The following is a 25,548-nucleotide window of genomic DNA, read 5'->3' as shown; positions in this document are numbered from 1 at the left end:
TGCGAAATACTAACACAATACAATTTTTTTTATGTCCTAAAATAATTCGTGTGTGTAACTGTTATTTGTGTGTTGCAAACTATAATAAGGAAATTTATTATTTTATGCTGTGGTATGTGTTTAATTTAAGTGAATCCAAAGGTAAATAACAATAAATTTTTTAATTATAATTCTCATAAATACATACAAAGCTAATTTTTTTAATAAAATAAACTCATATAAATATATTATACAAACTTTATTTTAATGATAGTTTATTTATTTTAAAGTATTTTTTTTTTAAATTGCTTATATACTTTATAATTTTGATATTATTATTAATTTGAATTCCCTTTATATAAATAACTATATTTTTTTTTTATTTACTATGATTTTTATTGAATACTATCTGTTTATACATATTGTATTGTGGCTTCTCTTGTATTTAATAAGCGAACTTAGTATACGTGGTATATTAATGCCTTAAAATTTAAAGTTATCGTACATTTTCTTAGTAATTTATCACAAGGGCTAATGAGGTACCTTATATCAAAATCGTACCTAAAATATTGCTTTTTTTGTTACTTTACAAAACTTCATATTAGTTTTATTTTTATTTTGTTACGAAATATATTTCATGCTCGTAATGTAGATTCTACTAAACCGATAAGGGACTTACGAGGTACTCTTTACTTTTATTAAATAATGCGTCTCTTTTATATATATTTTTAGAATATGGTTTATATATTTTGTTTATATCTGCCTTGTACACCCCTACCTCTTTCTATATCTGTTTCTTTGCTCTACCCTAAGGTTGCCTGGAAGAGATCGCTGTTTAGCGATAAGGCCGCCTCTTGTACATCTTTCTTGAACGTGACTAAACGATGTGTTTACTGGTGTACAATAAAGAGTATTTTGATTTGATTTTGATTTGGTTTAAACTTATAAATCGGTAAACTTAAAGTAAATCTACGTATTTTTATAATAGAGCCTGCATTGTCCCAGCAGTGATTCATTGACTTTGCGCAGTTGGAAGCTGAAAGTCCTGTACTATAATTGTTTACAAAAAATCAGCAAAAATGATTTTATTTAGAATGAACCACAACTTCGCCCATGCGTTATTGCCCGGGGCGGTCGGTGGTTTTACTTATAAAAAATTATATGTCTTTCCATGGTCTTTAAGGTTGTTTCATATCTAAGTTCATCAAAATAGGTTCTGCGGCTTAGCCGTGAAAGCTTACCAGACTGACAAACAGAGTTACTTTTGAATATATAATATTAATAAAACATCGGAGTAATAAATTATTTTTATTACATTTATTCCCAAAACAGTGCATGTTAACTACATGTTTATTAATAAGGGCACAATTTGATGTGTATTTGTTTTTTATTTAAATAATGAGGCTTATATTTGTTTATGTAAATAATTTGCACCACGTCTTTGTATTATGTATTCAGCGTGTACGTGTGTACAATCCTAATTTGTTCGGATGTCGAGGAGTGTGAATAGGTAATGTAATTAGAACTCTTTTTATCAATTAAAGTAAAGCAAAGTAAACAAGAGATACAAATTGGTTAGAGGTTTTTTTTATTTATTTAAATAAATAGTATACATAGGCACAGTCCGAGAGGGGGCATGTTTCCGCTTTCAAAATTTAACGTATTTGTTAAAACGCTAAAAAACTCAGTGTAGTGCAAGCATTTTAACCAAAGATAACCGCAGATGTCTTCAACTGGCCAATTAGATTCCATTCGACCTCCCCATCTAATACTTAATAACAAGTTTGGTAGGCTCACTTAATATTCCTTAAGTGAGCAAATATCATCTAATATCAACATAGAATCATAGTACTTATTACCAGAAACGTATGCAAACAATTGTCAAGGTAGGGCGACTCTTAATATAATTTCGTAAGCCCATGGCTTAATATATTAAACGACATTGAATTGAAACGAGTTTGTTTTTAATATACGACGATTAATCATACCTATTATTATTACCAGTTGCGTTACGATATCTTTACAACAAAGTATATTTATTTTTATGATATATTACGCGGACGCTAAGTACCGCACATAGACATTGACGTTATAAGAAATATTAATCATTTCTCACATCGCTATCAACCTTGGGAATTCAGGTGTTATGTCCCTTGTGCCTGTAGTACATTGACTCAGTCACGGTTCAAACCGGATCGCAACTAATAATTTTGCTGTTTGGCGGTATAATATCCGGTGATACCTACACTTGTATAGTTTAAAGACGACTTGTGTAAATCTAAACCACAATGTATAATAAATTCGTAATGATATAGAGATATTTAGATAATTGTTGTTTTTTATGGATAAACCGAATTGTATAAACACTACGATTGAATAGAATCTAGTTTATTGATTCACAAAGTCAATACAACCTTCTCGGGGCACGGTTTTCGTTATTGTAATAATGAGCACGGTGTGCTGCTGTTTTTGTGTGCTTGTGTTTGTGTGCAGCTGTCGCGTATCAAAAACGCGCGTACAAATCGCGCGTGTATGGGCTCTAAGTATCCATAGTTATTTTTAACTTCACCCGTTTAATAATTTTAAATCACATTTAAAAATAAATAAAAAAATAAGGTCTGTTACACACTAAATCACTAGAATATAGACTATAAAATTCGTGATGTTAGCAGTCGTTGATTTTTGTACAGAAATAGTTTTAAATATAAATAATTTAATTGTATTTAAATAACATATGTATGTAAATAGATGTTAAAGAGTAACTACTTAGATTCATGCCGGTACTTCACGGTAAAATCTATTTTCTTCGCTGGTGGTACCTTTACATTTAATTTAATAGCTACTGTTAGATAAAGACACCTACTGAAAAAAGTTGGGATTTTGTTTTTCGTTTTTGAAAATAATGGTATTTATTCCAAATTCTTAAAAAGTTTCATAGCAAAATATAATCGATACTTTGACGACCTCCGTGGTCGAGTAGTGTGTACACCGGTTTTCATGGGTACGCCACTCCGAGGTCTCGGGTTCGATTCCCGGCCGAGTCGATGTAGAAAAAGTCTTGGGTCTGGGTGTTTGTGGTACCGTCGTTACTTCTGATTTTCCATAACACAAGTGCTTTAGCTACTTACATTGGGATCAGAGTAATGTATGTGATGTTGTCCAATATTTATTTATTATTTATATTATTAACTGTTTTCCGATCTATTTATTTGATAAAGTGAACGGGAATGCGATTTGGTGTAACGATAGTGTTATGAATGTGAAAGTAGCTTTGTCTGTCCGTGCAGCTCGTGAGAGCAAACTCGAAATTCACCGCAGATAACGTTCGTGTAATGTCAGACAGTGTTATGCGATTTTGACTATAATAAATATACAATGTCAAAGTCAATAAAAGCCGTTTTGCAATATTTCACAAGTTACTTATTGTTCTTTTTATGGCATAGGTTGGCGGACGAGTATATAGACCTGATGGTAAGTGGTCACCACCCACCCATAGACAATGGCGCTGTAAGATATATTAGCCATTCCTTACATTACATGTGTACTTATATTATACATAGATATTTGTTTGTTTGTTTGTTTGTTTGTTTGTTTGTTTGTTTGTATGTATCTTCAGAACTAATGATCCAATTATAAAAGTTTTTTCACCAGAAGAAAGCTATATTATTCCTGAGTCCATAAATATTATGGACATCATATAATTTTCTTCATTAATTAATTCCACCCTTGCGAAGCTGGTGAGTCACCAGTATAACGATATTTTTTTAAAAAATCTCTAATTATAGGATCGTAGATTACTGATTAATTCTTTTAAGACTTATAGGTTTCGGCTGAGTCGATTTTGATATAGAAAAATATCCTTAATACGAACCCCTGACGTCTAGCTAGGTAGATGGGTAGGTCTTCTAGCCGAGACGTAGACAAACTTGGGTAGAAGAACAGACAGAAGCTTAGGGTTAAACGCATTTTTCAGCTATAGAAGTCACAACTAGGTTGTTTTTGTTAAGTAAAAATAAAATTATATCAAATTTTTCAAAACAATTTTAATATTTTAGCAAGACTACACATTGTAGAATCGAGATCTACACCCAAATCGGTTTACGATCTTTTTATATTTTATGTAGCAATATTTGTAAGCTCAGCGTGTGACCTTGAAATTCGAATCTCGCTAATGAGAAACGAGAATTATTAAAAACGTGAGATATAAGACTGTGAAAGTATAACTTGATATGGACATGGATACTGAGTATTGTGAAAACGCGCAAGTTAGCGTTACGTCACGATTGTAACGCGATATCTTTGTCAATAAAAAACCTTAAACCAAACGAACGTACACTTGGCTCATTTTCTTATGTTCGAAGTTTAAATATTTAACTCATAAATCAATATTGGTACACCAACCTAAATAGTCCGTGCATTAATGATGTAACGTGTTGAGTAACTAAGAGGGATGTGACAGATATTTGTTTTATATTTGGTATATCTTGGTCTAGTGGCTAAATATATGGCAGCGGATCTCAGGTCAGCCTGATAGAAAGTTATAGGGTTTTCCTATAGTAAAACTCTTAATGGCACCCCTGAGTCTAGAAGTTGGAGCCGTTGGTCCTGCGCCTGAACTACCGAAAATTGTTTACATTTTGTTGACAACTGAAACTTCAAATTGACATATTTGAATTCACTTGTTTTTTATAATAGTTACTGTATAAATTGTGGCAAGAATGCTAGCAGTATTTCCCCGTTTAATAGCAATTTCGATACTCTTGGCAAAAAGTGAACCAGCCCTCCTGTCAACAGTGGAGGCAATAAGGCGAGGTGTTATACTTTTAATAAAGGTTTTTGCACTACTACTTCAAGGTTTCAACTGTAAATAGAACAAAAACATAATTTAGAATAAGACGAATATTTGGATCATTTATTCGCTTCAGCCTTTTCAGCAGCGGCTCCGACTCTTGATATTGTTTCTGGAATACAAGACGGGGTCAGCGTGTCGATGCATGTAGCATCCCACACTAGGGTCCGTCCTCGGTTCCAGGGAACCAATGTCAGTCCATCAAAATAAATATTTAATTCAAATAGCAACATCAAAAGCAACTAATTTTCCTTTTGTAAATAGATTTTAATGTTTATTTTCTATTGAATAGTTTATACCTCGAGGGTAGTTCCTGATAAACTTAACCCTTCTAGTGTGCTAAAGATGGAATTATGAAAAATCATATTTACACTAATCCGTGTCAGTTATGTAAAGCAAACCTTCTTAAAATATAATATAATCATTATAAACTATTACTAGACGTTATTCTGTGGTTCAGGTTAGAACCAGAAAGCTGTAAATATGCAGCGTTCTAACCGCTGGAACATCTCGGTTAAAATTTACAGTGAAAACTATAAAGTAATCGACTGCGGAAAATTGTGTTCTATGTATAGAGAATAACAAGTAAAACTAAGGAAGTATTTAATATGTAACCGACAATATACAACACGCATATACAAGATTTTTTATCAATAAAGTAATAAAATCTATTTTATAATATATCTGACTTTATTTAATTGACTTTTATTTTAGTTTTCGTTCCTTCTTTTCACCTTCATGGGACAGCAGGCAGCAATGGGACATTTACTGGCTATTTTCGTTTAAGTATAAATGTTCGCTTATATATTTACATTTATATAATATTGCGATTTGTAAGAATTCTATTAAATGTCGTTAACCGTCATCCCATTTATCATGGTTTATCTTAAATTGCGTCGGGCATTGGTTAGGAATGATTTACATTTATCAGCTCTCATATGACTAATTTCTAGCGGAGCGGTTTTGTAATGTCGGCCCTCCGGATTAGGAACCGGTTAATCATTTCACCATTTACGATTAAAATATTATTTTTATGTAACAAGATTTATATGTATTGGAGCCGAGATGGCCCAGTGGTTAGAACGCGTGCATCTTAACCGATGATTTCGGGTTCAAACCCAGGCATGCACCACTTACTACATGTGCTTAATTTGTGTTTATAATTCATCTCGTGCTCGGCGGTGAAGGAAAACATCGTGAGGAAACCTGCATGTGTCTAATTTCAACGAAATTCTGCCACATGTGCATTCCACAAACCCGCATTGGAGCAGCGTGGTGGAATATGCTCCATACCTTCTCCTCTACGGGAGAGGAGGCCTTAGCCCAGCAGTGGGAAATTTACAGGCTGATTATGTTATGTTATGTTATGTACTTATTGACAAGACTCTTGGTACTTCGTGCAAAATTATTTATCCTTGTACTGTTACCATTTAACTAACATTTCACTTTCACGATAATTTAAATATTGGAGTTATTCTGCATAACGTGAAACTCGAAGGAAGAACGAGTTTACGTTCTCGTAATATTAGAAAGCGGATACATGTTGACTACAATGATTATAATTTTTTAGTCATCAAAATTGCGTACCTCTAAAATCCCGTATCAAAAACATATACTTAGTTTAGGTTTTCTGTACTGTCTGGAATTTGATTTCGAGACGGTTATGCGGGATCCTTACACTGTAAAACTGTGCGATGGCCGTCTGCAAAATGGGTCGGGTTTGCGGGAAGTGTTGTTATAACGCGGCCCTGCGCGTGTTGGAATGTAAAATCGATTCCATCAAAAAGTACCAGTATGAATATATGTTGTACATAACCTTCGTGGTGGCCGTTCGAACGATGTCAAATCTCTGTCTATTAATCTCAAAAACATACATGACTTTCGTGGTCGAGTAGTGTGTACACCGGTTTTCATGGGTACGCCACTCCGAGGTCCCGGGTTCGATTCCCGGCCGAGTCGATGTAGACAAAGTTCATTAGTTTTCTATGTTGTATTTGTTCTGGGTGTTTGTTCTACCGTCGTTACTTCTGATATTCCATAATACAAGTGCTTTAGCTACTTATATTGGGATCAGAGTAATGTATATGATGTTGTCCAATATTTATATTTATTTATTTATTTAAATACACCAATATATGTTTATATTAAACTAGTTGTCGCTCGCGGCTTCAATCGCTTCTCAAGGGTTGGTCGTCAGATACTAGGCAGTAGTAGTCTACGTCCTTTCCTGGATTTCAAGCATCTTGTATACCATATTTCATCAAATTCGAATCAGTGGTTTGGCCGTGAAAGAGCAACAGACAGACAGAGTTACTTTCGCATTTATAATATAAGTATGGATATAGCTAAATTAAACGCTATCTATTTCTTTAAAATTACACAACGATGGAACTTTAATAGCAGCTTTAGTTGAAGGTAAAACATTATGAACGCGATGCGAGCGTCGAGTACAGGATGCGATTGCTACCTTAATAATACGCGAAGATCATTACAATGTGCACTTAACGCAATTTTTGATTGCACTCGAGTTTCATTACGTTTTTCATCTGACGTTTAAGTGATATATTGACTTGGTTGTACCTGGTCACCACCGCTATTAGATATAGTATTTAGGAGAACTGATAACATTTATTGTATACGCTCTCCTTCAAGTGTCATAAGGTCTTTGTAAGTGGTCACTACCAGTCATAGTTAAGGCGTCAATGTACGGAGCATTTATTAGCCATTCGGATCTTGTACTGGTAAATTTACACTGGCTCCCTTATCTTTCAAACAAGAATGCAAAACTATACAGTTTTTATGGTGAAAGGTAGAAAATAATGTGCACCCAATACCTAATTCATCGGGCCCTTAGATATATAGAGACAGGAAGGATAGCTCGATAAAGGAAGTAACAATTATCGTTATATGCCGTGTGAAAAAATTATCGAATTATTTATTATATAAAGTGTTTGACTGGAACCATTTTTCATTGTAATAAAAGACCAAATTAAGTCCAAATATTATTGGCCTCAGGGTCATTTTAGGCTGGTCTACCCCAGCCAAGGTGTAATCCTCTGCCCCTTCCCAATGTTTGTTTATATATGATCTCTATGTATTTATTTATATTCTAACACCATATTGATATAATTTGTAATCTACTACTACCCAGTAATAATAAGGCTTACTACAAGTGTTTTTTTTTAGAATTGTTAGTTTCGGAGATTACCTCCTATCTACAAACACACAAACTTTATCTTTTAAATTATTATTTATTTAAGAATTATTATTTACCGTAACATATATTTTTTCAGTACGCGGGGGAAAGAGTTTATAATACATTATGATAAATCTGAACGTAAGCAAATTATGCTACATATAATATAATATAATTATGTATATCTTGTATTCATTCCAAGACGCTGATGCTATTTCCCTCTCTAAACAGTCAGCCTCTTTGACCTCACTTGGGCGTAAAGTCTGAACCGGTAGCATATAAGAATCATGTATTTTGTTTTTTACAGTAGCTTACAATGAGACGTCGAGCGTTCGTCGTGAAATGGCCCCTCGAGCGCCTCAGTGCTCGGAGCCTGGGAACTTCAAATGTCGCGAAACAAGCGGCTGATACTTCAGATATAGGTAGTTTATTTTATTTCATCAGTGATTGTTCTTACAACATTAGTGAAATGTTAATGGAAAAATAAAATCGCTTTTAACCAATACTAAGTTAAGCTTTATACTTATTTATTAGTTCAACGAGGGAACGGACGTGGAAATTCAGTTATATATATGTCTTTTTTAATTTCGACTTGACAGGACGTACCCGTTTACGATTTCTTGTTATACATACTATTGCACAGAATCGTAATATTAAGGTCATGCATTAGCATTAGCATTAGCAGCCTGTATATTTCTCACTGCTGGGCTAAAGGCCTCCTCTCCCTTTGAGGAGAAGGTTTGGAGCATATTCCACCACGCTGCTCCAATGCGGGTTGGCGGAATACACATGTAACTGAATTTCGTTGAAATTAGACACATACAGGTTTCCTCACGATGTTTTCCTTCACCGCCGAGCACGAGATGAATTATAAACGCAAATTAAGCACATGAAAATTCAGTGGTGCCTGCCTGGGTTTGAACCCGAAATCATCGGTTAATTAAGGTCATGGTCAAATTGAATACATTATTCATCCGTAAATAATTGCGTTTAAATTAAAAAAAAAGAAAAAGGACGATTTAAAATATATATAAGCAATGTTTTGAAGTCGTTTTATCTTAAGTAATTTTTTATGTCAGATATAAATATGTTTTTTAAACACATGGAAGTTTCACTTGTAGTTAAGGAATTGTTTTGTTAAACATATCATAGATATTAAAGGTTAAAGATTTTTTTAGTTTTTATAAACCGTGTGTTGGAGTGTGGGATTTAGGTATTTGTCGCCTTCCTTTTTAATTAACGATTAACCTTTGATGACAGTGTAATATACTAAATAATTCGTATTATAAATAATGTATGTATTCGTGCTTATTGTATATAGAGAGTATTTTGATTATATACTTGTATTTTATATATTTGGATTTATCGATATTGAATTTTAGTGTAATGATTCTACGTGACACCTCTGAATGGAACGTTTATGACGCAATGATTTTTTTTATTTTATATTTAATAATTTATTAATGTACTTTAGGGAACCTTTCCACCCGGCCTCCAGCTTGTCCTGCTCAGGGCCAACGATCCAGATCGACGCATGCTGTTGCCTCTGTGTTGGAATCTTTAGGGCCTGCTGTAAAGTCCTGGGATGAAGTACCTGGACCAAAGCCGCTTCCTTTATTGGGGAACACTTGGAGATTCATTCCTTATATAGGTAAGCGGCTACAATCTAATTATATATTTATTTTATATAAATTTAATAATTTACTGCACAACATAAAACATCGTTAAGTTAGAAAAGCTTAAGCGCCAAAATAATACTATTAAGTACCTTTCAATTTAGTTTTAACATTTCTTCCTTAGCACTGACAATATAATGTAATTTTTGTACCCTAGCTTGCTTTTAGGATTAAGCAATCTTACTTTATACCTGATCTTTAAAAGATAAATTCAAAAAGTCGTGAGGTCAAAACTCCATCAGGTCAATACTCATTGACCTCAAAACTAAGAGGTCATTTAACCTTGAAATTTAGATTCTCCATGAATATATTGATAAACCTTGGATATCTTATTTTAAACAATGCTCTTTTGATTTATTTTATGAAACCCTGTTCATTGACCGCGTTTTTTAAATGAACGTTACAAACTGACAAAGATCTTTATGAAGATGTGAGATCAAAATTATAATGAACTCCTATTGTTTCGGTATTGGTTTATTTATTAATCAGATTACATTCAATTCATAACTGAGTCCATTGACTGAGATGTTCACAAAATATGTAATTACAGTTCAAAAACTATGTGAATATAATGTAATATATTTTATTTGATATAGTATTAAGATAAACATTATTCAGTAAAAACACATGTATGACATACAAGATATACCAACGAAGTAATTCTTTTGCCTATTTAAAACTAGAATAATAAAAATAACAAAAAAAAAAACAATGATATTAGTAAATTAACTTCCGTGAACAAAAAAGGTGCAATGTGTTCATAGAAAACGCACATCCCTAATAAAAATAATCTGTTCTGTCTCGGTGTCTGCTCGGCATCTTTTATTCAGACATGATCTGTCCCGAATAGGTAATTATAGAAATTTTTTTTATTCTATTGGTTGATAAGTTGTGTCAACAATATATTTGAAGTTCAGTAGCACATGTGTATATATACAGGGTTATTGGTAATTAAAAAAAATGGTTCACTTTTGCATTACACATTTGGGGGTTAAAATTATCGCAAATAGTCACCCCTATCACCTCCTAACGGGAATACTTCGAATTACCAATAACCCTGTTTAATAGTATTTAACTGACACTATGTATTTCAAATGATGAAAGACTACTGAGTTTCTTGTCGGTTCTTCCCGGTAGAAAGATTTCGAACCGATGGTAGCTTTAATATCCTGTAAAATGAAGATTCAAAAGTGTTTGTAAAACCTACTCGAATAAAGTATATTTTGATTTTGAATCTGGAAGTAGAGAGTGCATCTGGGCTTACACGCATACTGGAGTACCGTAGTATATCTTTCCCAGATAACTAGTTCTTGACGTTAGTTATTGTGGGCGAAATTCGGTTAGTTAGGCTTATTAAGATTAGTGTATTTTTGTAAAGTCCATCTGTATCGTAGTGTGAGTGCAAATAAGGGATTAGTTTACTATATAAATTGTAATGCATGTGTGAGTGCACAAACACAAATTTACCTTCATTTCGTATATTATCATGTTTACATTATCTCCTTTCAAAAATCCGGCGATATTTCACAACCAACTTCCGTAACTGGTAATAATTTATTGACAGAAAAACCCAGTATATTTTTAAATCAATGCTAACATGACGATTTGATTTAAATATTTATCCTCACGGGATTCGATGCTGTTTAATTTAGCGGTTTTGTTTGTTGTTTAGGTCGCTTGTTAATATAGCAGTAAGTTGTTATTTATATAATATATATAATCACGCAAGGTCATTGAACTATGACTGTACAATTCCTCATATTTTTGCGGACGTTCAACCCGTTTCTGCATTTTAAAGAGACAAGATATGAAACATACAATTACGTTTATGGAATATTTAAAACGATAAATGTAACGTATGTAAAAATGTTATACGTACAGCGTGCAAAGCCGAGATGGCCCAGTGGTTAGAAAGTGTGAATCGAAACCGATGATTGCGGGTTCAGACAAGCGCTATTGATTTTTCATGTGCTTAATTTATATTTATTCAATTTGTGTTCCGCGGTGAAGAAAACCATCTTGAGGAAATCTGCATATATCGGATGAAAGTACCAACGTTTCTACTAATAAAATGTTAGTTTGTCGCGATAGAAACGAAACGTAAACGTTGCCGTTCAACCGTTTTCCAATTCTACAAACGCAATGATCCTGTTGCGGTTCGTTTGAAGTTTAGGTATTTGATCGGGATCGTATTGTAACCGATATAAATAAGAAGAATTGATCCTCAGCGCCGATTTAACTGCGTATAATTTCTTCTATATAAATGGATATACTATTCAAAATAGCATATCACTGAATTACTATAGACATGTTATAAATCAAGGCTGTAAACCATTGTGATATGTTGTAGGAGGTTTTAAATTTTTCTTTAAACATAAAAATTATAAAATAGTTTATTGTAAAATAAGTAAAGGTTTATTCATAATATAAACGATCACTAATAAATGATTTTAATTAAATCCCCTTATTATTTTATAACATATATATTAAAGTACCCGTCCCTGCTTCGTAATGACAGAATAAGGGTTTTACATTAAACATAGTATACTATATCTATCGGTCGGTATAATTGTTATTGATAACTTCAAGTCATCATAATTCAGCTAATTCATACAAAATCATAATGAATTATATACCTCAAACTGTCTCACTAATTACATCGTCCATTACTGAAAACTGTATTCATCAGTTTGGTAGTTTTTGAGTTTATCGCATACAGACGCGGCGAGAGGACTTTATTTTTAAATATGTGGTAGTGATTGGCTGCCCTTTACAGCTTAGTACTGTTAGAATAAGGGTTTATGTAAAATTATAATAGGGCAAAAAAAAAAAAAAAGAATGCCTTTTCTGGACCAGGGACTTAGCTGAACTTGCCATAGATGCATCACAATTGGACGAATAGCTCAGAAACGCATGAATTTCAAAACACGGATATTTTTTTAAGTATTAATAAGATTTGAATATATGAATGTTTGGGCAGTTTTTGAGGTGATAACTTCTTATGGGATGGTAAACCGCTTCGTTAGAAAGTTAATGAAATATGATTTTACTAAAATAATATGTAATCGTAAAAAAACGTATCGCTAATAGACGAATAAAGTATTAACATATTACTAGTGGTTTCATAAGCAACATAATGTTCGCCTCTTCGCATAGAATTAACGAATTTAAATACAATTAATTACTATGTTTCAATAAACATACATATGTATAAACACTAATAAACTTCCGTGACGTAACGCTGACTTGTACGTTTTCCCAATGCTCAGCATCAGATACAGATATATAAAACTTTTCTACAATGTCGAGTTATACTTTCAGTCTGTATATCTTAAGTTTTTGATAATTCTCGTTTCTAATTAACGAGGTTCGAATCAAGGTCACGCGAGGAGTTCAAGGTCACGCGCCGAGCCTACAAATACTTTAACTACCTACATACAATTTAACAAGATATTATAGTAGAGAAAAGCCGAAATTTCAACTTTCATAGCCGGAAACAAAGAATTTTCTTTTTATATTTTTTCTTCAAACTAAAAGTTGTGTATACACAAATATATACAGCCTATTCCAATGGAAGTAGGAGAACAGACCTTAGATTTACGTATTTCATGCGATTTGCTAATAACTCAGCTATATTGTGCACTACTAAGAGTTTATGATAAATATATTTTTATTTATAATACAACACTATTACACTTAACTACTTATTTCGTCGACTTTCAAAACGCCATTATCTGTGGTCTGAATACAAATTGAATGCAAAAACTTTCATAATAATGATGATGAACGATTACGAAATGCTGGAATCAGTACAAGGTTGTCATTAAACCATGACATTTTAGGTGGACGAATTAGGTTTTACGATTTATATGTGTAACGTAATTTTGGCGCACGTTACATGTTTACATTCTTTTAAAGTAAATTCAACAAAATTATTGAATTTCTAACATAAAATATAGGATGTCACCTGTCAATTGACTTTGACAACAATTTCTAAGGTTATGTTTACGCATAATTTAAAATTACCGCTAATTTTGACATTTAAAATAGAAAATACACTTTTTATGCATTATGCATTTCCGAACTAATTGTGATTTATTATCTTTGAGAAGATCTTTGACATTTGTCTAAACTTCACTTTCCTTTCGCTTTTTGAGTCGAAATGTGATGCTAATTTATTTTCGAAGTTTTTGTAACTTTTATTTTGTTTTAAACTTTGAATATTGTTGAAAATAGTCGTTTAAATGGACAGTGAGTACTGTTTCGAAGAATTGGAAGTAAATCCAAGTCGGATTATAAAAATTAATTCCGATATTTGTCGCCTCGTGGTAAGTTTTGAATCTTTCTTCGAAATTTGAATTTATTCGAATTGTACTGTGTTCGTAACAACGATTGTGGTTCTTTACAGGGAATTTTTAGAATATTTCCCATGATGCATTTTGTTATCTGTGAAAAATAACCGGGATTGACCGGGTAAGTTGTTTGGAATATTAAAGTAAAAGGTATAGGATTTCGAAATTTGTAATAGATTCTAATCAGAATTATTTCTCCTTTTACATTTATTTTTCAACGTTGCTTTTCAATATTATTTTTCAATTATTTCATATCATTTATTTTCACGTCATTTATTTTCTTCAATTATTTCATGGATTAATCTCTTCATTTATTTACTGGGATGATTTTCTTGAATAATTTTCGGGAATTATTTTCTTTGGCATTATCTTCGATTGGATATTTTCAACTTTTTTCTTCGAGGAACATTTCAACTTCATTTCATTGGATATTTTGAAGATTTAAAGAGAAGTTTACGTCTGGGATACTTATAATTTGAAGTTTACTTGTTGAAGATGGATTTTTGGAAACTTTTAATGAAGTAACCTTGTCACACTAATTTATATTACTGGATTGGTATGTAATTTTTACATATTTATTTTCGCCGAAACTTAACCGCGCGAGATTTAATTAGAAATTTATTTACATTTATAAAAAATTTGGCATTTAAACCTTATTCAAACCTTATTCAAATTTTATTGAAACAATATTTTTTTCACTATTTGAATTTACTGTTTAAATTAATTTAAAATTATTTAGACATTTGGTTTAATCAAGTTGATAAAATTGACTTGTTTGTAACTTTAAGTTTGTTACTTTAAGTAACTTAGTTGTCAATTTTGAATAATTTTACCTGAAGTTGAATCTTGACATGTATTCTAATATTTTGGTTGAACTTTAAAATTTTTTTTTATATTTAGTAAATATTTGTTTAAGCTTAATTTAAACGGATGTAAACATCCTGGCGCCCGATTATATTAACAATTAAATTTAGAATATTCTAAGAAAATTACTTTTTCATTTTTTTTTTAATAAAATATTTTTGAACATAGATTTGCTGTTTTTGTAAATCTATTTGTAATGTTAAAATAATTTATCTGACTTCCGGAGCACTTTCTTTTGAGGATTTGTTTAGTTTAAAAACTTTTCCATCTCTACCGATTTTTTTTTTTTTTTGCCTCAAAGAAATTTAAATATTTTTTTTATTGACAGTTCACTCGTCAACACCGACACCCTATTTTAACGTTACATATGATAGGCATGGTGTTCGCTAGTATACGAAAATTCTGCTAATTCGTTTTCTCAATTAATATGTTTAAATCTCACAATTAAAAAACTATTAGTATTTAAAAATAAACTTAAAAATCAAAATCAAAATAGTAATACTGGTTTACTTTTGGTTTCGGAATTTAGATTCGACCGAGAAGAACCGGCAAGAAACTTAGTAGATACCCTCTTTCAACATATACATACATATAACATACGGGACATTCTGCCTGAAAGTCAACAAGCTCCAAGCTTTTTCATCTATGTACTTGTGTTGTTAAAAAAGTTACATAAATATAGATATTTTAGCTGGTTTATTTAATAACAAATAATGTACCTCTTTTTTCTGTTTGATTCCTTCGAACTTTAGGTTATATAGTTTTGTTTTTTATTTAAAATTTTCACGATTGATATTACATTGTCAATATATTATATATGTAGTAAAATATTTTCTTTATATAAATCTATTTCATGACGTACGAGTGCCTTGTTAGTTTTTTGTTTTTAAACAAATATGTGATACAATCCGCGTGCCAGCGTTGATAACTGTACGTTAATGGTACTATGTAAGGAATCTGAACTCCTTACGTGCGTTTGAGTATTAAGTCAAGTCAAAATAGAGTGTACTAAGTGTGACTTAATTGGACAAACGAAATGCGTTTGCATGTAACGCGTACAAAAACGAGAAACCGGCAAACAGCAATACTCAGTTTTGTTGAGTGAGTTTTGAAGTGTGAGGTTAGAAAAGTCTACTTGAATAAAGTATACTTTGATTTGACATCGTGTGGTGATTTGTTGTTAAACGCGGTCGCTGCAGATCTTCACCTGACACGTGCAGGATTTCTCGTGATATTTCTCTTCAACGTCGTTATGAGATAAATTGTAAACACAAATATTTAGATTATAAAATTACGTGATACGCCCCGGTTTGTGTCTGCAATCTTCGGTTAAGATTAGCGTGTTTCTAAATCACGATTCATAATAATATGATGTGCGTGATCTTTATTATAGTATATTATCTTCTCATGTCATTAAGTGAAAGTTATATATAAATATAACACTAATGTTGTAAATAACATATGTCTGACCACATTATCGCTTTCATCTGACTTATTCAATGTGGCTTATTGTTTATATATAAAAAGTAATTCATCTCGATTTCTCAAGAATAAAATAAGGATTATATAATTTTTTTATAATCCGAATATAATTTAACATACACTTGTGTAATTTAATCTATACTGTAAAGAATATACACAACTACACTCACGAAGGAGCGACTTTTTATTTAATATTTTTAATTTTTATTCTGTATTAAACTATATAGAAAAATATGTAATTGATTCTTTTAAATGACCGCGAGGATAAGGCGCGGGCGGCTGATGGACAGATCTTCTAGTTCTCAGTTAGTCTCCTAGTTTTATTTAATACCTAAGTTAACTCATTAGTGTTACGAAAAGTTCTGGTGTACTTATTATTAAAAAAAATATGAATATACAAAGCTGTCCAGCTAGTAGATCTTTTTAAGTTATATAGCGTGTTTGTTGAAGGAGGTTAATAAGGTTAATGTGTCAATACGTTTCTACCCAACGAGGTAGAGCAGAAAAAAATAATTTAGTTAAGACGTATGAAGCGGCTAGTATGTATTCGTAATTAAAAACTGTACGAAAATAATAGAAACGTATGTCTGTGTTAATGACGATTTGAAATGTTACATCGTTTACTTGTCATCTGCCTTCTCGGAATAGTTGCTCAATTAATATGGTCGAGGGCCCGAATTCAAGCGTCTTTTGAACAAATGGTACTGGATTTTCTGATAAGAAATTTACACCGCAAGCAGCCTGGTATTTGATAGTCTATTTCTGTTTTATTCCCCGAGTTTTTGTCGTTTTACTCGGCTTGCACATAGTGATTGCAAATTATGTGACAATAAATTGTTTGATTAAAAGCTGTTTTTTTTATGTTTTGCACTATTTTTCCAGGTGGTTATTCAGTGGAGCACGTGGATCAAGTATGCCTTTCGTTACGAAAGCAATATGGCAAATGTGTCAAAATGGCCGGACTACTGGGAAGACCAGACATGCTCTTTGTCTTTGATGCTGGAGAAGTTGAAAGGGTCTTCCGAGGAGAAGACGCTGCTCCCCACAGGTAGAAATATTAGTTAGCTGACTTTCGCTGGATGGTTTCTTAATTCATTTAGTTCCTATTCAGTGTAATTTCCAAATGACTCATTGGTCTAATTGTAGGTTTAATTTAATTTCAGACCTTCGATGCCGTCGTTAAATTACTACAAACATGAGTTGAGGAAAGATTTCTTCGGAGCTGAAAAACATTGTGCTGGAGTTATTGCCGTGTAAGTTCGTGTATATTTTAAACAAATAATAATATATTCATCGCAGATATATACAAAAAACAGTATACCACAATATCAAAAATGGATTTTATATTATGAGTTAAGAACAATTTTTCTACTGATAGCTTTGTGGTCTTGTGATAGGTATTATAAGAATGAAATTACTGAAAATCTGGACTGTACTAAGCCCTGGTTGATTTAGTAAAAGTTAGGTAAATCAAATACAGCAGTGCAGAATTAGCACGCCCGTGGCTCAAAAATTATGTCCTGTACTTGATATATTTTTTGGTCGTATCGTATATAGTCACCTCATCAGGCTATGAGAATTAGTGAATAGGGATTCTACATTCCAAGTTTTAAGTATAACGACACATTGCCATTATCATTATTTTCTGTATCCATCTGTGGCTGCCGAGCGATCGTGGGTAGGCGGGCGAGGAGAATTAAAACCACGTGTTTGAAGGTTTTACAGTTTAACAGTAATACAATCAGCACTTTTGATATTATAATAAAGTAACGACGCTCCACCAGGCACGTCTTGCTTACGACAAATGCAAAAGCATTACACAAAAGAGCCTGAAGTTGCGTCAGAGTGAAGAAACGTCCAACCGCACTATATCCGATTTTACTGTCAAACATGTCATTATTACTTTTTTTCGTTTCTTGACACTCTCAAAACATAGTGGCCCGTCAAGTATATTTATATAAAACTGGAATGATAGGTTTGTGATATAATTTTCAAACTTATAATAATTAAGATTTGGTAATGAAATGAATAATTTATGATTTTGAATTTAAATTCAACAGACACGGTGATTCCTGGGCTGCATTCAGAACAAAAGTCTCTCGAGTGGCCTTAAGTACTGGTGCTGCAGCGCAGTATACTGAACAGGTCGGAGAAGTAGCAGATGCTTTTGTTAACAGGTGAATACGATTATCAAGAATACAAAAATTTAGATTAGTGTCTGTACGTATAACTGTTTGATAATGCGACGAGACTACTAGCAGAATTTCTCTTTTGGATCATAATTCAGGTTCTTTGGGCAAAAAATTATGAGCCTGCCTCAAAAAAGTGCAAGATAAAATTGGATGTTATATGTTTTAGAATTATTTTTGGACTTACATTGAGTACTCTTAAGTTATTTTAGTTATCATTTGGAAAATCATATTCATTCAATCAATAGTCACAATTCCTTAATTATGATATGATAACAAAAAATATCAACGATTCTGATACAAGTGATTAAAATTGAAACTTTTTAGGCTTAAATTTATAAATTTTCAGGGTGCGAGAAATAAGAAATAGTGAATCAGAAACGCCAAGCGATTTCCTAAATGAAGTTCACAAATGGTCCCTGGAATGTAAGTCGATTAAATTTCCAAAAAACAGAAATAATTTATTTTGTAAATCGAATCAAATCAATATATTCTTTATTCAAATTTTTGAATCATCATGTCACATGAATTAAATGTAAAAGTATCACCGGTTCAGAAAGTAGATCGAACTGATTAAACACGCCAAACAAGCTAAGTGGTTACTCTTTTCCACCATTTCAATTACAGAATTGATGTCAGTAAGTACAAAAAAAAAAACATATATAATGTAATTACTTAGATCTTATTATTCATTTTTATATAATGAAAGTAATATTATTTCAGCTTTAGGATTAATAGCATTAGATACGAGGCTGGGATGTTTTGAGTCACGCGAAGGTTCAGAAAGTCAGCGTTTAATAGATGCTGTCAACACATTCTTTCTTTGCGTTGGAGAATTGGAATTGCGGGCTCCGTGGTGGAGAATATATCCGACCACAATGTTCAAGAAATATGTTGCCGCTTTGGACACTATACTGAGGTAATTTGTTTGTCGAGACTGATAGTTCGGTCAGATCATTAGTAGTATTCGTAAAGAGTTTTTGGAATATTAGCAATTAATTAACAAACATGGTAATTATCTTTTGGATTATATTAGTATTTATGATAGGATAAATTGTAAAAATGTCTACAAACCTGAACTTAGAATGTAACTTTAGTTAAATTCCTAATCACATACGGCTTGTCTCTACAGTATTTAATATTTACAGACTAACATTCCAACTTATTTAAATGAATTGCTAAATTTACAAAATTCTGTCTATAGTTGATCAATAGTTAATTAAAGTATATATAATTTATTATAGAAATAAGTTTAGAAGTATCGCTGAAGTTTCCAGAAACCATATACTTCTAAATGTGCTTTTGTATTGTACAGCTTATCCTTTAATAGTTTTAACTCATCAATGACTCTAACCATAATCTAATCATCAATAATTTGTTTAACACTATAAATACATTGGCAGTGTTACACTATCGCACGTAGAGCGAGCGTTGCAAGAATGTAGAGACAATGATAGCAAATCACTCTTACAAGATTTAGTGGCTGCTGCTGGACCAAGAGTTGCAGCTGTGACAGCACTCGATATGTTCCTAGTGGGTATTGACACGGTACGTATGGAAACATTATTGATGAATATTCAACAAAATTCTTAGTAGCGGTATTTAAAAAGTAAAATTACAGAATGTTAATCCTTATTTCTGGTCTATGGAATGTAGTTTGCAGCTTATTCCACCACGCTGCTCGATTGCAGATTGGTTGTTACACTTGAGGTGGATTTTGTTCGAATAAATCCAAATTTTTTTCAGGATATTTACTTGGACCTCCGAGCACACAGATAAAACACATGAATTTAATAAATTCAGTGGTAATGGTCCTTGTTTGATTAATTCACTTGGGCCTTTGGGCTATCTTGGCTGGATATTGTGTTATTAATTGCCATTTGATGGATTAACTTCTTGTTGATTCATATTAGTAGAATTCATATTCCAAATCTGTGATGGGAATTCAGCTTTACATCATTACATAGTATAAAACAAAGTCGCTTACCGCTGTCTATCACTGTGTTTAGTTCTCTTGAATTACACAACGGATTTTGATGCATTTTTTTAATAGATAGATTGATTCAAGAGGAAGGTCTATACATGCACAATATAGTAGAGAAACACTGATGTCATTTTAGAGGTTTCTAAAGTGATGTCGTAAATAAAAACATTTTTTTGCGCTTACATTGCAAACGCTAGCTGTACCCTACAAGATAGATCAAAACAATGTACTACAGTATTGTACACCTTAAAAATGTCTTCCAAAAAGTCCGCGATGTTATGATATCTATCTATTAGGGAAGATATTACAGATTAAAAATACTTGAACATAGCGGCTTGTATTGTCTAATGACAAAAAAGCTGTGAAAGTTGTAAGACAGTCTGTATTTAGTTCAGCAATGCACACGTGCGAAGCCGGTCGGGTCGCTAGCTTAGTATAATCTTAAAATTACCATTTATTTATAAGTTTAGGTGAACAGGTGGACAAATGGGGCACCTGGTGGAAAGCGGTCACCGATACCCATAGATATTCGCTCCGTAACGAGTATAAGTAGTTACAGGAGCTCATTCATCCTGCAAGCCACACAGTGTCGCTGTTTGGCGGTATAATATGTAGTTTGGGTGGTAGCCCTGACGAGTTCGCACTAACCCCTACCACCAAGTAAAGTATGACTGTCTCACTGTTGTGCAAATTTTTGACAAAAATGTAGACTTGTACACCTAACAAAATAACTATTCAAAATCATTTTTCGAATACATTTTTATTGAATTTCAGACATCAAATGCAGTAGCTTCGACTCTATATCAATTATCACAAAGGCCAGACGTTCAGGATAAGCTATATAAAGAAATATCAAGTGTTTTAAAAGGCAGACCCCTGAGAGCTGGCGATGTGGCTCAGATGCCATATTTAAAGGCCTGTATTAAGGAAGTCCTAAGGTAATAATATTAATTTAATAACTTTAAATTTGTGTCCCATTTTGTAATTGTAACTGAGCCGAGATGGCCCAGTGGTTAGAACGCGTGCATCTTAACCGATGATTTCGGGTTCAAACCCAGGCAGGCACCACTGAATTTTCATGTGCTTAATTTGTGTTTATAATTCATCTCGTGCTCGGCGGTGAAGGAAAACATCGTGAGGAAACCTGCATGTGTCTAATTTCAACGAAATTCTGCCACATGTGTATTCCACCAACTCGCATCGGAGCAGCGTGGTGGAATATGCTCCATACCTTCTCCTCAACGGGAGAGGAGGCCTTAGTCCAGCAGTGGGAAATTTACAGGCTGATTATGTTATTATTATGTATGTTATTTTGTAATTCAATTTTTATATTACAGAATGTATCCAGTTGTCATTGGTAATGGCCGACAGTTGACCAAAGACACGATTATCTGTGGCTACAATATACCTAAAGGTGTAAGTAAAAAATTGTCTCGCTTGCTAAATGTCCGGTTACCATATGCTTAATAAAGGAACCGGACAAAAATTACAAAGATATTAATCTTTATTCAGGAAAGTTAATTTAAATTTTATTTGATAAAATAGCTTACGTATGTTGCAATGCCTGTTCAGTTTTTCCAACAATTATCTACCATAATCTACTTTTTGTATATTAATTGCACAAAAGTCTTAAAGTCATATTATATATATAATGAGTTAATGTAACTACGGGCTCAAGGTTGGCGTAGGTGATGTAAGACATTGTTAATATTTCTTACAGCGCCATTGTCTATGAGCGGTGGTCACCATCGAGTGGCCCATTTGCTCGTTCGCCTACTTAGACGATAAAAAAATATACGTATGTAACAAAAATTGATTTCATAATCATGTTTTTTCCAGACACAAGTAATATTCCAACATTATGTGATGGCTAACAGCGAAGAATATTTCTCTAAAGCATCAGAATTTCGTCCTGAACGTTGGTTACAACGTTCCACATACAAACATCACGCGTTTGCGTCTCTTCCGTTCGGTTTCGGGAAACGAATGTGCCTCGGACGAAGATTTGCGGAATTAGAAATGCAAATTGTTATTTGTAAGGTAAGTTAATATATAATATAGGTATTAATATACAAGGTCAATGACCGTTAGGTTGACATTGACATTCACCATGTTCAATACGACGTCTCCCGCACAGAGTATAAGGCGATAGAGAGCTCTCAATTACGTAAAAAGTCGTTTCGCACGTTTAATCCGATACAGTCACTATCATAAAAAAGTAAATTTTACAGGAGAGCTATTTAAAGATTTTAAGAAAACTGTATTTGATATAAAAAAATTATATTTACTTTACTCGAAATATTGTATTTTTAATTTGTAACGACTATTATTCTTAATGAAGGGGGGGGGGGTGTAAATATTTTTTGTACTTTTATTTAATCGTTAGTTATTCATTTTTTTTTAATTATAGTGACGCTTTACTGTTATAAAATAAATTCTATATTAATTAAAGTGTCATTTTATTCTCATAAGTGTATGGAAATACAAAAATAATAATAATTCATTTTTGTCATCTAGCCGATCATTATACTGTGGTTTGGTTGACTAGCGATAATAAAGCCGCGAAAACGAGTGTGCTAGTGGAAAGTGGTCACGGATAATATCTCCTTGGTTTACTTCTTATAAAATACGTATAAATTATTCAAAATTCAAACCGTAAATATTTAAAAAAATATATAAATTATGTAAATTATAATAAAATTGCACTTAAAAATCAATAAACATAATAATAACAAAACATATAACTTTGCTAGCAGATGAGTTCTATGGGATAAGTCTATAACATAAGCAATTAATAGCTGTTAATGTTAATGTACCACTATTTAGTATTTAACTCGTTTTACTAAAACTATTTTTTGTAATTATGAGATACTTTAACTATCTTAATAATAAATCAGTCTTAATGAGATTATATCGAAATTACGAAAACAATCAGCTTAACTATAAAATTGAATGCTACTCATTCAAACAGTGCTGTTACAAAACTCGTTTCCATAAAAGAATGGATTAAATTGTTATCAATGAGAGATTTTAAATATCTTTTCTTCCGAGCATTCAACTATACTCTGGACCTTATACAGCTTTTGAAGGTCGAAATTATACCTGCTTCTGGAACGCCCGTAAGCGTGATGATCATTCTGGACAAAGCAGCTATTAATCGTTTTGAGTATAAGAGTTTTTGTGATAGACGTTAAGTTTGCCGTCAAGTTCTTTGTCAAAGTCTATTATCTATATATCCGATAATCGAACTGTGCACATTATTTATTTTTATTCAATTTACTACCAGACTCTGGCCAAATCTCTCTTCTCGCTGTTTGTATAAGGGTCATGTATTGTTCAGGTAAATAGTTCGGCGAGGTATTCACGAATTTTTAAACTTATTTTAAGACCGAGCTGTCATTGTAGTTTTAATTTTGAGGATGCCCATTTATTAAAAACTAATTAGTTATACTCTTAATATGAATGTTACTGACAGCATGCATATACTCGTACATCAAAAACATGTTTTGATTTTTCGCCTGACCAAAATAGTTGTCAGAATAAACTACTATTTCTAGGTTTTGTATATCATGTATAGATTCCGATTTATTTTCCAAATACAATATAATAAATGAGCCTATATCATTAGCTCCTCGAAGTCCGCCAATTTCACTCCAAACGAAACATTAACATTGATATCTTGCGCGATCGCAAGCTGTGAAGTACCCATTCAACTTGGACTTGTAACAGAATATAACATCAGTTTTGCACATAGGAAGAGGCAAAACCAAAGTTACAGAAATCCAAGTTAATTAAATATTTCATAATTTGGGACAACTCAACGTCATTAAACAAAATGAAAAATGAATTGCAGATAATTTTATAACACAAAATGTTTTTCATAATTTGAAAAGCGACATAAAGCAAACAGTGACACTTTTGTAATCGCAGTATACGAACAATATTTAATTAATGGTAACAGAAAACTGACCCTAAACAAAAAAACTGACCTTAAACAAAAAATGACGTTTTATTACTTGTGTCAATCCTAAGATTCTCGAAGCATGAGAGTCGAAAGCTGACAGTAAACTTAAAATGACGGTTTAACATACAAAATAATTGTATTTTATAAACAACGACACGTACTTATCTGTGTACTGTCGTTGTAGGAATAGACGGAGGAGAGGAGTTCGTTTAGTGTCGATCCGCAACTATTGCTTTCTTGATCAACGGCTGCGAATTAAGACACAAGAATCGAAGCAAAATGTAAATTCCGCTCTCAGCAACTAGATGGTGTTAAAATATAAATTTTCTTAAATTTCGTTTAGTGACGGTATTGGAATAAGCGTGCGGTTTGTAATGTTATAAAAAATATATTTAAAAAAGTAAGCAGAAGGTTCTCTTGCTGTTGTATAAATGGATTTCCTGATGCCAACAAATAAATCTTGTGATAGATAGTTTAGGAGTCAAAAGCGAAATATTACGTAAACAGAGGATACTTTTCTCATATATTTCTGTTACTTCTAATTGTTTTAAAATTTGACGATATAAAGAAATGTTATAAATTTTGTAAATTAAGGGATTTTATTTGATGGAGGTTGATTGATAGATATTAATTGAGCAAACGTAGTTTCGGTTTTTTCTTTCGCAATTCCAACTCTTTAAATAATCGGAAAATATTGAACCTGTCCTCCTATCACCAGTGAAAGCAATAAGCCACAATTACAGTTTTAATGAAGGTTTTTGCACTACTCCGATGTCCAAGTGTTTCAACTGTAACAATGTATTATAATATTTTCAATTCATATAGTTATTTTATTAATAATATAAAATATGATATACTTTACAGATGGTGAATTCATTTAAAATGGAGTATCATCACGAGCCGCTTGAATATCACGTACATCCCATGTACACGCCAAACGGTCCCATTCGGATAAAATTGATCGACCGGTGAACATCTGCGTATTAAATATATATGTACATATGTTATTCATA

General features: G+C 32.4%; 1 protein-coding gene across 1 annotated transcript; it reads left to right on the top strand.

Moving 5' to 3' along the window:
- On the top strand, positions 1-25,548 carry LOC113403632 (probable cytochrome P450 49a1). Its single transcript, XM_064218407.1, has 13 exons — positions 1-141; positions 8,332-8,446; positions 9,499-9,675; positions 17,281-17,446; positions 17,562-17,651; positions 18,459-18,575; positions 18,937-19,013; positions 19,311-19,506; positions 19,991-20,135; positions 21,346-21,509; positions 21,909-21,987; positions 22,411-22,611; positions 25,400-25,548. Exons 2-13 carry the CDS (start codon positions 8,341-8,343, stop codon positions 25,505-25,507), a joined length of 1,626 nt encoding a protein of 541 aa, XP_064074477.1. The 5' UTR covers positions 1-141; positions 8,332-8,340; the 3' UTR covers positions 25,508-25,548.

The sequence above is a fragment of the Vanessa tameamea genome, chromosome 22 (genome assembly GCF_037043105.1).
Source record: "Vanessa tameamea isolate UH-Manoa-2023 chromosome 22, ilVanTame1 primary haplotype, whole genome shotgun sequence".
Taxonomy (NCBI): domain Eukaryota; kingdom Metazoa; phylum Arthropoda; class Insecta; order Lepidoptera; family Nymphalidae; genus Vanessa; species Vanessa tameamea.
The sequence above is the reverse complement of the archived record's forward strand: the minus strand, read 5'-3'. Positions and strand labels throughout refer to the sequence as shown.